Genomic DNA, 15,027 nt, shown 5'->3' with positions numbered 1-15,027 from the left:
TTTTAAAGGAAAGGGGATTTTCCCAAGTTGTCCCAGCCACCCATTGTTGATATTCAGTGAGCCCTGGCATTAGGAAGTTGTTCATTGTTTCTCACTCAAATCCCTCCTGCTGAAGTGTTGGCCCTTTCCAGGAAGCTAGCCTTTCTCCCCTGGGATTAGCCTTCCAGAACTCCATTTTAGTGTCTCTTTCTCTCACCCTGCTCAGCCTGGCTCTGTCTCCCACTCCTCAGAATCCAGTTTATTCTGGATTATACCAGGAGGTGGCCTTCTGCTTTGGCCCCTTCTGGGATGCAAGGTAGACTTTGCCCTAGCCTGGCCCCTGACCTTCTCCTTGCCCTTGGCTCTTGCCTGGCCCAAGAGCACACCCCCAACCAAAATCTCATATCACCCCGTGAACCTGAGCTTATCCAGCCTGGCCCAGGGAGGGCCAGCCCACAACAAGATCCTTCCAGCCTGCAGCTCCAGGTTTTGGCCCATTGGCTAAGTAAGGACCTCTCCCCATGGGGGGTTTCTGGTGCACAGCCTGCCTGCTCCCTCCCTACAGCTACTAGTTTATGTAAGGCCCCTGTCAACCTTTGTTTCTCTCACCATAGTTGGATAGAAATTTGGGTCTAGAAGGAGTCAGGGTCACCTAATCCAGTCCTGTCATTTTCCACATGGAAAAACTTTAATAAGCAAAAAAACTCACTGGCCATCACATTGTACTGCTCTGCTTTCATATGTCACTCCATGCAGACCTAGACTTAACTTTACAAGGGAACCTTTGATTGTGGCAATTACCCCAGGTATAGTCTCCTCTGAATTGAGTTGTTTCAGAGTCAGAATTGGTAGTGACCTCTGAGCTCATCTCATCTAACCTCCCAATGCAGGAAATTCCCTCTACAGCATTCAGGCCAATAGGTCTGTCAGCCTCTGCTTAAATGCTCCTAATGACAGGAGCCTCATTACCATGCAAGACAGCTTTCTCCATTGGTGGCCACATCCCCAGTGGCTGGAGAGCAGACCTTACAATGACCTCAAATCCCCTGATGTGAAACCTTCCCCTGTGATTCCTTGTCTTTGCTTTTTTGGAGCCATCTAGGAGTGAAAGCCCAATTCTAGCACTCTCTGTCAATGTTTAAGGATGATGATATCACACTTGAGGAAACTGAGTCAAGGCATGGCTACACCCAGTAGGAACAGGAGCCAGGAAACTCCATTAGGAATTTCTGTGATGCTGGAGGCTATAACATAACAGCCACCTCCAGTTTCGATAGGAGAGGGCTCTTCACTTTGACATGGCTCAGGAGTGAGCATGGTGCAGTGGGGAAGACGTGGGCTTTGGAATCAGACACAGCTAAGTTGAAACCCTGGTCTTTTATAAGCAGTGTGGTACTAAGCCTACTGCTTAACCTCCCTGAGCCTCAGTTTCTTCTTCTGATGGTTCTGTAAGGTAACGTATAAAACCCTGATGTCCTTCCACACGGCCAGTGGGCCCATTCTTACTGTTGTTCATGGTTGGAGGGAGGGCAGACAGCCTGCTGTAAATCCACCCTTCATTCAATTCTGTCCACTGACATCGCAACCTGCCATCTCTCTGCAGCACTTCAGTGGGGAGTTTCCCATCAGGAGAGAGCAGTGACCAGGGTCCCCGGACGCCCACCCAGCCTCTGTTGGAGTCTGGCTTCCGCTCAGGCAGCCTGGGACAGCCCAGCCCGTCTGCCCAGAGAAACTACCAGAGCTCTTCTCCTCTCCCGACTGTGGGCAGTAGCTACAGCAGCCCCGACTACTCACTTCAGCATTTCAGCTCCTCTCCGGAAAGCCAGGCCCGAGCTCAGTTCAGTGTGGCTGGCGTCCACACGGTGCCTGGGAGCCCTCAGGCGCGCCACAGAACAGTGGGCACCAACACTCCCCCTAGTCCTGGCTTCGGCCGGCGGGCCATCAATCCCAGCATGGCTGCCCCCAGCAGTCCCAGTTTGAGCCATCGCCAGATGATGGGTCCACCAGGCACTGGCTTCCATGGTAGCACTGTCTCCAGCCCCCAGAGCAGTGCAGCAACCACCCCGGGGAGCCCCAGCCTGGGTCGGCACCCAGCAGGGGTCTACCAGGTTTCTGGCCTCCACAACAATGTGGCCACCACCCCGGGGAGTCCCAGCCTGGGCCGGCACCCTGGGGCTCACCAAGGCAACCTGGCCTCCGGTCTTCACAGCAATGCAATAGCCAGCCCTGGAAGCCCCAGCCTGGGCCGTCACCTCGGAGGGTCTGGATCTGTGGTTCCCGGCAGCCCCTGCTTGGACCGGCATGTGGCCTATGGTGGCTATTCTACCCCCGAGGATCGGAGACCCACACTGTCCCGGCAGAGCAGTGCCTCTGGCTACCAGGCTCCTTCCACGCCCTCCTTCCCTGTCTCCCCTGCCTACTACCCTGGCCTGAGCAGCCCTGCCACCTCCCCGTCACCAGACTCCGCAGGCTTCCGGCAAGGGAGCCCAACACCAGCCTTGCCAGAGAAGCGAAGGATGTCAGTGGGAGACCGGGCAGGCAGCCTCCCCAACTATGCCACCATCAATGGGAAGGTGTCTTCGCCTGTCGCCAGCGGCATGTCCAGTCCCAGCGGGGGCAGCACCGTCTCCTTCTCCCACACTCTGCCCGACTTCTCCAAGTACTCCATGCCAGGTGGGCCTCTCCCCCTTCCATTTTCACCTCTCCTGCTGATGAAGTAAGTAGAAGAGTGAAATATCTATCCCAGTGTCTATTCTGACATTCTCTTGGCAGACGACCCTGGGTGAATCACTGACTTCTGGGACTTAGTTTCTTTATCCGTATAAGGAGAGTTGGAGGTATCCTTACGATACGTGTGCTGTGGTTGTGGATGCTGAGATGAGGATGTGGATACAGATGAGGATGATAAAAATCATAATGAATAGTATTACTGTTATGATTATCATCGTCCTCTTAGCCATTACCACTCATTGAGCACACGCTGTGTGCCAGGCTCTGAGCTGAGTACTGTCTCATTTAAGCTTCTTGGCCACTTGGTAAAGTAGGTATTAATATTATTAACCCCAGTTTACAAACTGAGGCTTAGAGGCTCTGTCACTTGTCTAGTATCATACAGTCAAGAAATGGCAGAGCCAAGGCTTCCAATCCAGGCCACGCCACCCCAAAACTAATGGTCTTCAAGCATCACTGGAGTTGTCTTTATCATGTGTCCATATCTTGGGGGTCATATTTAGCATGACCTTGAAAACCTGTCTTCCAAACCTGGATCTCCATACCTTTGCCAGCCCCACAGTGCCACATCACTCCTCATAGACCCAACTTCATCGAAACTCATGCAGGTTTGTGCAGTGAATTCTTCACTTATCGCCAGAACTTGCCACCTTTGCCTCTACTTAGAAAGCTCATTGTCTAAACACAAAGGCCAACTTTGAACTTGACTGTGTGCACAGTGGCCCTGGATGTTTGAGGCAGATTTAGAATGTTTTGGGCAGCCTCAGATGGGCCCCAGCTGCCTAGATTCTCCCGGCGTCACTCTCAGGTCCTGCCCTGAGCCTGCCAAGCCAGGACACCTAGAATGACCCTGCACCGCCTGTTTCCTGCCGCCCACCAGGGACATCTGGTTCCCAGCCCCTCTCCTTGAAGGATGCAAAACTTCTAGTAGCTGGGACACTTCCTGTTTCCCACCATCTTCCCTGCTTAAAATAGCCTTTGGAGTCAACACAGGAAGGCACGTGGGACTGCAGCCGCCTCTGACAGCTCGTTAAACAGGCCACGGCAGCAGTGGGGCCTGGGGCTTCAGACAGAGAAAGGCAGCCTGCAGCAGTTGCATGGCCCAGCTGCCTAACCCAGAGACCTTCCTTAGCACACGGCTGCCAGGAAAGGGAGCTGACCTCTCCCCTCACACTCGCCCGGAGACAGATCCCAGAAGCATAAGGGAGTGTAAATCATAGGTTGAAATTGACTAAGCACTGGAGACACAACTTGTGTCTCCTGATCTGCTCTCTTAACTTTGCAGTGTCTTTCATGCCAACTTCTGTCTCTGAAGACAGGAGAGAAAAAATGTGGAATCCTCATCTTTTTCTATTCTCCCTCCCTTTTTGTGTTTTCTTTGGTGCCAAAAGCTGAAGGAAGAGGTTGAGAGTGAGGGCCGCACATCCTGATGCTTAGACAGGAAGATACAGTTTAGCTGGTCCTAAACTGACTGCTAGGGCCTCTTACCAAGGTCACCATCTGTGTGACTTGGGCAAGTCACTTCTCATCTCTGAATTCCTCCTTTTATGTAAAATTAGGCAGCTGGACTGTGTCCTGTCTGAGCTCCCTCCAGAATCTAATGTTCTATGACAAATTCCCAAGGTCTGCAGAGTCTGGGCATGGGTGTGTGTGGGGGTGTTGTCTGCCTGAGAAGTGGGGTGCCTGACATGCAGTAGATGGCCTCTAGATTCTAGGCCAGCCATCACCTGTTTGATCCAAAGAGAAGTGATTTTTTTTTGTTCTATGTGATGCAGAACATAGGCTTTCCCTGTGGAAAGCGAGGAGAGGCCTGGGGAAAAGGGGGCAGAAATGGATCTTTCTGCCCTCATCTTCATGGCGGGTATGCTGAAGTTGAGAAACTGAACCTGTGGAGAAAGGTTCTAGAAGCAAGTGTTTTAGGCCATGGGAGAAAAGCTGTAGGAAGGCTTTAGTCACAGTCTTCTAGGGAAAGGGGGACACGGGGTGGAGGAAGGCTTTCAGTGGGCTCTGTGGGAATGCAGTGCCAGGCCCTCCACCAGGAGGTGGCTCAGCCACCCAGATGGCAGGCAGGGGATAGGGGATGGATGAGGAGGCCGAAGGTCCCTTCCACTGTGTTCGCATGGTGTTCGAGGACATCAGCTTTTGATGTCAGTTTCCTGGGGCTGCCATAACAAAGGACCATGTGCTTAGTGGCTTATAAATGACAGAAATATGTTCTCTCACAGTTCTGGAGGCTAGAAGTCCAAAATCAAGGTGTTGGCAAGGTTGGCTCCTTCCTGATGTTCTAGGGGAGAATCTGTCCCAGGCCTCTCTCCCAGTTTCTTGTGGCTGCCAGCATCCTTGGTGTCCCTTGGCATGTAGACGCATCACCCCAGTCTCTGCCTGCACCTTCCATGGTGCTGTCCCCTGTGTGTATCTCTGTCTCCTCTCCTTGTAAGGACACCAGGCATACAGGCATACTGGATTAAGGCTCACCCTAATCCTGTGTGACCTCATCTTAATTTGTCTACATCTGCAAAGACCCTATTTCCAAATAAGGTCAAATTCACAAGCACTGGGGGTCAGGACTTTGATGTATGTTTTGGGTGAACACAATTTAACCCATAACACTTTCTTCCCTTCTCCTGCTTTAGACAACAGCCCGGAGACACGGGCTAAAGTGAAGTTTGTCCAGGACACTTCTAAGTATTGGTACAAGCCTGAGATCTCCAGGGAGCAGGGTGAGTGCTGGGCTCTGTGGTGCATCAGAGGTCATAGCTGGCTGAGGCCTGCTGTGTCTTCCCTGGGCAAGGAACAGAGGCAAATTCAGTCCTCTTTGTAGCAGGGGGTCATCACAGAGGGGGCTGGGGTTGAAGTTGGACAGTAGGAAGCACTTCCTGCAGTGAAGTGTGGGAACACAGAAGCAGTGGTTGTAGACACCTCTTGGAAGAGTTCTTAAAAACAGCAAAGCCTTGGTTTTCCTGGGCAAAGTAAAAGGTCTGCTAAGATAATATGAAACCTTAGCTCTCTGTCTGCCTGATGTGGGAGGTTTTTGCATTTTACAGGGAGAGAGAACAACGTTGGGAATAGGGGAATGATTCTCAGGGGAAGGCTGGGTGTGGGACAGGGGTCAGCAACGGCAGCCCATGGGTCAAATCTGGATGCTGCCTGCTTTTGTAAATGAAGTTTTACTGGGGCGCCCCCACACCTGCTGGCTTGCATCCTCCCTGTGCTGCTGTCCTGCTGCAGTGGCAGAGTGGAGTAGTTGTAGCAGAGGCTGCATGGCCTGCGAAGCCTGAAATATTTACTCTCCGGCCATTTACAGAGTAAGTTTGCCAGCCAGGTGTGGTGGTGCACACCTATAATCCCAGCACTTCAGGAGGCCAAGGCAGGGGGATCACTTGGGGCCAGGAGTTCAAGACCAGCCAGGGCAACATAGTGAGATCCTGAATCTACAAAAAACAAAAAGAAAATGAGCCAGGCAAAATGGCACACACTGAATAGTGGCCTGTGGTCCCAGCTACTGGAGAAGCTGAGGTGGGAGGATCACTTGAGCCCAGGAGGTCGAGGCTGCAGTGAGCCACGATTGTGCCACTGCATGCCAGCCTGAGTGACAGAGTGAGGCCCGGTCTCACAAAAACAAACACAAAAACCCAACAGAATAAGTTTGCCAACCTGAGTACAGGAAGACCCGTAGGAGTAGTTAAATTTTAACTTTAAAGAAAATTTGTCTCACCTAAGAAAGAACGAAGGTCGGTAGGCTCAATGAGACTTAAGTAAAACTAGCGCCACCAAGGTCTTGCTTCCTCCTCTCTCCTTGTCCCTTCCCCATGCAGCCATCGCGCTCCTCAAGGACCAGGAGCCGGGGGCCTTCATCATCCGCGACAGTCACTCCTTCCGAGGCGCGTATGGGCTGGCCATGAAGGTGTCTTCGCCACCTCCAACCATCATGCAGCAGAATAAAAAAGGTAAGCTCATCTCCCAGAATGGGGCTCAGGACCAGGTGAGCTTTACAGTCGCTAAACCTGGAGGTGCTGGAGGGACCTAGGGTGCTGGGCAGGACCTTAACTCCCATCAGGCTCTTCGGAAGAGGGTGTCTTGGGCTTGGTGATGGTTGAGGTCAGAGATTGGGAAAGCAGGACAATTGGGTGCCTGCCATGTGTTTCCTGAGGGGTGGGAGAGCAGCAGTGGGCTCTGCAGTCCATGGGGCTCCAGCCACGTTCTCTCTTCAGTCATTTCTCCCATCTTGGCCCCGCACACTGCGGAAGTTTTGAAGCAGTCTTGGGAGGTGGTGGGAGGAAGCCATGGGAAGGGACTGAGCCTTATTTCTTTCTCTTTGTCCCAGGAGACATGACCCATGAGCTGGTCAGGCATTTTCTGATAGAGACCAGCCCCAGAGGAGTCAAGCTCAAGGGCTGCCCCAATGAGCCAAACTTCGGTGAGCTGTCCCCCTGCTCCCATCTCCACAGTCTGGCCTAAGTCTTGGTCCTGTCCTGGGTTCCTCCAGGGGTCTGACCCCAAGTTCTTTCTGACAGGCTCTGCCAGTCACCCTTGCCATAAATTCAGCAGAGAAAATGAATGGAGGCTTCTCTCCCTCTGCAGTGCGGCTCCTAACTCTGCCAAACTGCAGTCTGTGTTTGTCCTACCCAGCTGAGACTTGTTATCATTATAACTGGAGTAACAATGGTAAAATCAGCTGCCTTAATTGACCACCTACCATGTGAATGTCACAGTCTCAGCACCTTCTATCACATCTGGCCTCACAACCATCCTGTTTGGTAGGGGTCATCCTCCCTAATAGGGAGGAATTGACACATGAAAAAATGAGAGTCATCAAAGTTACATTTACCTGAGAACCAACAGGTGAGAAGTGACTGAGCTGGGATTGGATCCCACAATTCTCTGATCCTTCTGCCCTGTTCTCAGAGGAGCCCCAGTAACTGGGGTGCATTAGGAGAGATGTTAGGAGGAACTTTCTGCAAAGGAAAGTTGTTAGGTAACTTTATGACTGCGAGAGTGAACCTTGGGAATCTTCTCTGTTGGATCTTGTTAAACAAGAGGGTGTGAATTTTCAGCTTTGGTGGTGGGTTGAGGTAGAGGTAATAAAGAAGTGGAAGATTGTGTGTATCGGTGTAAGGGTAGAGGTGGAGGTTTCCCTTCTGGCTTCCAGTATCACTGCCCATGACATGCCGTCTGCCTCCCTACAGGATCGCTGTCTGCCCTGGTCTACCAGCACTCCATCATCCCATTGGCCCTGCCTTGCAAGCTGGTCATTCCAAACCGAGGTAGGAACGTGAGACTCCTGGCTCACCACCCACACCCTTGAGCTGGCCCTTGTCATGTCTTGATCCTGCCAGCCACTCCGGACATGGGCCAGGGCTGGAGGACACATGTCATTTTGCCAGTCTGGAGAAACTCAAAACTACTCTCCTTTTCTTCCTATTAAAAAAGAAGAAAAAATTTATGAAAAAGCTTGACTCCAGGAACATACATAAATGGACTTGCCAGATTGTTCAGGAAAACTCTCCATATGAAGAAATTCATATGGAATCCTCAGACCACGTCATCCCAGGGATGGCAGGAGACAGAAGTAGGGGACAGGAGACATGTCCTGGAGGATGAGATGGGCATCTGGGGAAGAGAGTGGGGAGGCAGACTGAGGTGTTGAGGGGTTGGTCTGGATGGAGAGGAGAGAGCAGCCTCAGGAAAGGGAAGGCGGTGCCTAAATGTCGCCAGACTTTCTAATCTGTGTGCTGGGAGGGTGTTCCCTGACTAAGGGGATGCTGAGCTGTTAGGGAAGAGCAAGTCCTGTTTTGATTGTGGGAAGTTGGAATGGACTCCAAGAGCGTGAGGACATGCAGGATGAGAATTTGAGTGAGACGGCAGGGCTAGGGAAGGAGTGTTTAGCTTCTCTCATGGAGGCGCATCAGCCCTGGAGCATGGCAGGTGGGCACCTAGAACTCCTCCCAGCATAGGCCTCTACTGCCCAGCCCTCAGCAACACGGGGCCCACCTGAGGGTCACTGGCCTCACCCGCAGTGCAAGGTCTTGGAACAGTCTGGGCTGCCTTCTCCCCACTCTGTCTGTTCAACAATAGGACCTTCAGAAGCGCTCCTAGGCTGTGGCCCTAGGATTTTTTTCTAGTCTTTCTTGGAGCTCCTGGGGCTATGCCCACACATAACACCGCCAGTATTTTTGGACAGTTTCTACTTATCCAATTCAGTTCATTGAATTATTAATGGTAATGGACCAATATTATTAGCTTATAAGTTCAAATACAATTTAAATAGCACTATTAACCAATGACACAATTCAGACACGAATTGAATTATATTCCTATGGAATTTACCATTGTAGTTCAGCAATTAAAAAACTGTTTAATATTTAGATTGTATAAACCTGTTGTTTTCAAAGTGTGGGCCTAGACCGGCAGTGTCAGCATATCCCGGGGACTTGTTAAAAAATGCAAATATTGGCTGGGCATGGTGGTTCATGCCTATAATTTCAGAATTTTGGGAGGCTGAGGTGGAAGGATTGCTCGAAGTGAGGCGTTCAAGACCAGCCTGAAGAAGATCAGAAGACCCTGTTTTTACAAAACAGTAAAAAAATTATCCAGGCATGGTGGCTCATGCCTGTAGTCCCAGCTACTCTGGAGGCTAATGTGGGATAATCTGCTAGAGCATGGGAGTTTGAGGCTGCAGTGAGCTGTGATCATGCCACTGCACTCCAGCCTGGGTGACAGAGTAGGATTCTGTTTCAAAAAAAAAAAAAAAATGATGTACCATGTACAATGTGATGTTTTGATAAATGCATACATTGTGGGTTACATCAAGCTAATATGTCCATCACTCAATTCTTATTAATATTGAAATTAGAGTTATGCTGGATCAATGGTTTAATGAATTAGGGGAATTAGGGGATTTATTGACCTACACAAAGATATATCAATGCAAAACAATAACAGCAATGCCAATTGTCACTTGAAGGCTTGCTTTATGTTAAGCACTGGCTAAGCTGTACATGGAGTCGCTCAAAAACCCAGTGACGTGGGTACCATGATCATCGTCTTTGTTTTATAGACACTTAGTAAGTGCTGGGGTGAGGGTTTGAGCCCAGTTCTGCTGGACTCCAGAGCTCACAACCAGTGTGCTGGCTGCTTAGAGCAATCATCAAACATTCGGACTGAGCCTAACTCAGGGCTGACTGCCAGGGTCTGGTATGAAAAGCAGCGTTCCTTCTGCCAAAGGGTTGCAGAGCTCACCTTCAGCCCAGCCAAACTTGTGCTTCTTGCCAGCTCTAGGGTTTTAATTCCTACTGAATTTTTGTCTTAGACCCCACAGATGAATCGAAAGATAGCTCCGGCCCTGCCAACTCAACTGCAGACCTGCTGAAACAAGGAGCAGGTGAGTGGTCACCTGAAACTGTACCCATGCCCAGGCCTCTCTTTCTGCCTTCCTGCCCTGACCCCTCCTGCACGTGCGGGCTGGAGGTCTCTCCAGGCCCAAATGTCTCTGGGAAGATCACATTTCTATGTGCAGATGCCTTGGCTCAAGGCTAGCCTGAAATTTATCTGCTACCTTCTCCCTGAAGAATGGGTCTGGGTTAATGTCCTCACCCACCCCAGCTCCCATGACTCCCCCTTGGGTTGGTTTCTTCCAGCCTGCAATGTGCTCTTCGTCAACTCTGTGGACATGGAGTCACTCACTGGGCCACAGGCCATCTCTAAAGCCACATCTGAGACGTTGGCTGCAGACCCCACGCCAGCTGCCACCATCGTTCACTTCAAAGTCTCTGCCCAGGGAATCACTCTGACTGACAACCAGAGAAAGTAAGACTCCCCTGCCTGCTCCTGGGTGGGGTTCTCCTTCCTGTGACTCATCTATTCATCCGTGTACCCACACATTTACCAATTGATTGATTCCTTGCACCCAACTGCTCATCTACCTTCTCATCCATCTATCTTGCATCTACCTCCCATCTACCCAGCTACTTATCCATCCATCCATCCATCCATGCACCCATCCATGCACCCATCCATGCACCCATCCATCCATCCATCCATCCATCCATCCATCCATCCATCCATCCATCCGTGCACCTATCCATCCATCCATCCATCCATCCATCCATCCATCCATCCATCCATCCATCCATGCATCCATCCCTGCATTTATTCATCCCTCATCTATCCCTGACCACCCATTTTTCCCTTCATCCATCTGTATCTCCATTCATCTATCCATCCACCCATTCATCCATCCTTCTATGAGAATTTGCCAACATTGGGTATAGGGCTGTAAATACAACTGATAAAAAGGACCTGCTTTCTAGGAGCAGAGCCCATCCACTTGGACTCTCTCCTAACAGTGTCCCCGGCCTCTTTGCTTCTTCTTCCAGCCCCTCCCCACATTTCCTATTCCTCAGTGCCAGTTTCTTCCTTCCCCAGCCCCTAGCATTTGGGATGATTCTATGGCACATCTGTCTCTGTACATTGCTTGGGTCATCAGTGTCAACAGCTCAGGCCATCTTGCTCATAAGAGAGAAGTTATGTGGATCTGCGATAGCCACAGATGGTGGAAAGGTGGCCTGACCTGCTGGTGGAAGGAGGGGAAAAGCAGCCCCTTCAGCACTCATTCTCTGTTTATCTGATGTCTGTGCTGCAGGCTCTTTTTCAGACGCCACTACCCTCTCAACACTGTCACCTTCTGTGACCTGGATCCACAGGAAAGAAAGTAAGTCTCTTGTACACAGCTTCCCTCCCACACAGCTTTCTAACACTGACGTCTGTGTAGGTGCATGCATGTGCGTGTGTGTGTGTGTGTGCATGTGCATACATTCTCCGTTCAGCTGGAAGGTCTGCCCATGTGTAAGTAATCGTGTTGGGCATCTTTTGAGTCTTTCCCACCATAGATATGGAGACCCTCCCAGGGACTCAGTGCCCACTGCTACCCCCTCTGCCATGCCCTGACCTTGAATCTGCTTCTCCTCTCCATGATGGGGAGAGCCCCTCAGGAGGCAGGCTGCAGTGTTCTCTCGACCTTGAATGCATCTGTGTGATCTTGGGCAGCTCCTGTCCCCGGGGAATGGGGGGGTCCCCTGCCTTCCTGCAGAGGGTCTGGGCATGGGTGGGGCTGGGCTCTAGGGAGAAAGTATGATGATTTACCCTGAGCCCACTTTCTCTCCACAGGTGGATGAAAACAGAGGGTGGTGCCCCTGCTAAGTAAGTGTGACTTCTTACCCCTGCCCAGCAGGCTGGCCTTTGTACTTCACAGTGAGGGAAGCACGGGGCACATTTAGAAACCAGGGCTGGGGGTAGGGAAAGAGCAGCAAAAACCTTTGTGCCAAGGTCACTCAGCTTCCGAGTGAAGCTTGACCAGGCTTCCAGGCCTTTTGCCTTGTCCTGCCTCAAAGCCAGAGGCCCAGCGTCTGGTCCAGCTGCCTTCACTCTCCCAGGGTTAGAAGCAGCAGGGATGGCAGGAGATGCACAGAAAACAGTCTTATTAGAAGCAATGGAAATGGGTCAGAGATTGCTTGCATGATCTTTTCTGCCCCAATTCTAGCTGCCTTTATTTCTGTTCTTGCTTTTTTGGTGGGCTTTCCTGTGAGTCTTGTGGCCGAGGAAATCAGCCTTATCAGAATGTGGGAGCCCAGAAAGTCTGAATTCTGGGGATGGCCCTGGGACCTTCGGGTGGATTCCTCCATCCAGCAGACATGTCCTAGGGGCCTCCAAGGGACTCAGATCCTGCCTGGGTCTCTGACCCTGCCCTCAGGAGGCCCATTGGCACAGCAGATAAGACAGATGTCTAAACAGCACTAAGATGCTTCTGTGATTTTCAAACTGTATTCCAAGGATCCTAGCATCCTTCGATTGCACCTGATGTTCAGAAGGGAGGGAAAGCTCTGCTGCTCCTTGCAGTTGTCTATCAGCAGTAACTAGGGTTTTTTCACAATCACAAAACCAAAACAAAATATAGGCATAACCTGGGGTCTGAAGCTGACATGAGACTATCACCATGATCTGTCATCTACTTTTCACTTTGTCAGGATTATTCCAACAGCCCTATTATCCTCACTGACTGACTTTATAATAGGTAAATGTTGTGCTTTCGGATTGCTGTTTATAGCTGTAAAATACTGCTTTCACCTTTATATATGCAGACTTCATATAAGGTTGCTTTAGAAAAACAAAACGTTCACTGTTAAAAAAATGACAGTTGCAAGGGAGGGAGAGGCAGCAAGAGAGTTCAGCTTACGTCTGGGGAGCTCATGCAGGAGAACACATCAGCACCTCAGAGAGGTGGAAAGAGCAGATATTTAAGGACGGGTCTTCAAAGACAGGTTCAATTTGGACAGGTCAAAATGAGAATGGGAGTAGGAGGGGCTATTTCAGGGGAGGGGCCTCATGGCCACCAGCCTGCAGGCTCCCCAAGGGAAGGGCCATGTCTGACACATGGGGAGGTGGTATATATTTGTTGAGTGAAGAAATGAGAGAATGGAAGAGCAGAGGCAGGAGGAGGCTAGTGAGAATGCCTCAGTCCGAATGAATGGACTGACTAGTCTATCACATGGTCAGTGATGGTAGCTTAGGAGAGGCCATGTGGGATGGTGGGGTTCAGCCTTGTCCAGGCTTCATAGGGTCATCAGTGCTTTGAGTTCCTGCATCTCCCATGTCTCTGCTGGCCACGGCGGCAGGCGGGAACTTCATGTTTGAAGGGGCTTGTGCTCACTCACCACAGGGCCCTGCGAGGGGAGAAGGTCAGGGACAGAAGGGAACTGGGCCCCCAAGCCTGGAAATCCCTCTTTTCCTCCTTCAGGAGCTGGTTTTGAGTTGAGCCTCCTGCTGAAGAAGCTTTGATGGGTGGGGCAGAGGCCACAGGGAGAGGCCAAGCAGGGCAATGGGCTAACAGGGAATCATGACAGGGACGAGGTGAGGCCAGCCAGGGATCTCATGTGCAAAATTCAAGGAGATGTTAGATCTTGAGATCTTGCAAGTGCTTCCTCCTGCCCTTGCGGGCTGAGGCTTCTTGCCTGGATCTATTCCTTGTGGCAGATGACAGGACTGGGCTATTGCGGGAGCCTGGAAGCCACAGCTGAAAGAAATATCAGGGGAGGGCAGGCTCGGTGCTCCAGTCAGGTGCAGTTGCCGGGTCTCCATCCTGGTAGACACCCGCAGCCAGGGCTGGCATGCTTCCTCCCTCTGCCAGGATCACCCCCACCCCTGCTCAGGGTCTAAGCCAGATGGGAAAGGGAGGTGCTGGGGGATGCCCTGTGGACCCCAGCTCCCCCACCACCTGGGCATTACCCCAGGCCTTTGGCCCTGTTGCTCCCGGCCCCTGAAACAAGACTGGGGGAGCAGAGCTGTAGGAAATGCTGGATTGTGTGTGTGGTGTGTATATGTTGTGTTTGTGTGTGTGTGTGTGGTGTGTATATGTTGTGGTTGTGTATGTGTGTGGTCTGTATATGTATGTATGCATGGTTTGTGTGTGTGTGTGGTGTATGTGTGTGTGGTGGTGTGTGGTGTGTGCAGTGGTGTGTGTGTGGTGTATGCATGTGGTGATGTGTGTGATGGTGTGTATGTGTGTGGTGATATGTGTTGTGTGTGTGTGATGGTGTGTATGGGTGTGATGGTGTGTATGTGTGTGGTGTGTGGTGTGTGTGCGTAGTGGTGTGTGATGGTGTGTATGTGTGTGGTGGTATGTGTGTGGTGTGTGTATGTGGTGGTGTGTGTGATGGTGTGTGTGTGGTGGTATGTGTGTGTTGTGTATGTATGTGGTGTGTGTGTGTAGTGTGTGTGTGGTGGTATGTGTGTGGTATGTGTGTGTGGTGGTGTGTGGTGTGTGCAGTAGTGTGTGTGTGGTGTATGCATGTGGTGATGTGTGTGATGGTGCGTGTGTGGTGATATGTGTTTGTGTGTGATGGTGTGTATGGGTGTGATGGTGTGTATGTGTGTGGTGTGTGGTGTGTGTGCATAGTGGTGTGTGATGGTGTGTGTGTGGTGGTATGTGTGTGGTGTGTGTATGTGGTGGTGTGTGTGATGGTGTGTGTGTGGTGTGTGTGGTGTGTATGTATGTGGTGGTGTGTGTGTGGTGGTATGTGTGTGATGGTGTGTATGTGGTGGTGTGTGTGTGGTGTGTGGGTGGTGTGTATGTGTGTGGTGGTGTGTATGTGGTGGCATGTGTGGTGTGTATGTATGTGGTAGTGTGTGTGGTGTGTGTGTGGTGTGTGTGGTGTGTATGTATGTGGTGGTGGTGTGTGTGGTGTGTATGTGTGTGGTGGTGTGTGAGGTGGTGTGTGTGATGGTGTGTATGTGTGTGGTGGTGTGTGGGTGGTGTGTATGTGT

At 51.1% G+C, this 15,027-nt stretch overlaps 1 protein-coding gene across 9 annotated transcripts in view; it reads left to right on the top strand.

The window, feature by feature from the left end:
- The window catches only part of TNS1 (tensin 1), a 211,367-nt gene that overhangs the window by 192,167 nt on the left and 4,173 nt on the right, over positions 1–15,027 (top strand). For 7 of the 9 annotated variants that reach the window (XM_055380498.2, XM_063695195.1, XM_055380499.2 and 4 more), the window contains 9 exons: positions 1,583–2,652; positions 5,343–5,429; positions 6,525–6,656; positions 7,034–7,126; positions 7,896–7,973; positions 10,019–10,090; positions 10,347–10,515; positions 11,351–11,419; positions 11,875–11,907. In XM_055380498.2, the coding sequence (XP_055236473.2) occupies positions 1,583–2,652; positions 5,343–5,429; positions 6,525–6,656; positions 7,034–7,126; positions 7,896–7,973; positions 10,019–10,090; positions 10,347–10,515; positions 11,351–11,419; positions 11,875–11,907 (1,803 nt within the window). The remainder of the gene's footprint in view (positions 1–1,582; positions 2,653–5,342; positions 5,430–6,524; positions 6,657–7,033; positions 7,127–7,895; positions 7,974–10,018; positions 10,091–10,346; positions 10,516–11,350; positions 11,420–11,874; positions 11,908–15,027) is intronic. The other 2 variants (XM_055380501.2, XM_055380503.2) reach the window with 1 other exon arrangement.

Source organism: Gorilla gorilla, chromosome 11, assembly GCF_029281585.2.
Source record: "Gorilla gorilla gorilla isolate KB3781 chromosome 11, NHGRI_mGorGor1-v2.1_pri, whole genome shotgun sequence".
NCBI lineage: Eukaryota > Metazoa > Chordata > Mammalia > Primates > Hominidae > Gorilla > Gorilla gorilla.
The sequence above is the reverse complement of the archived record's forward strand: the minus strand, read 5'-3'. Positions and strand labels throughout refer to the sequence as shown.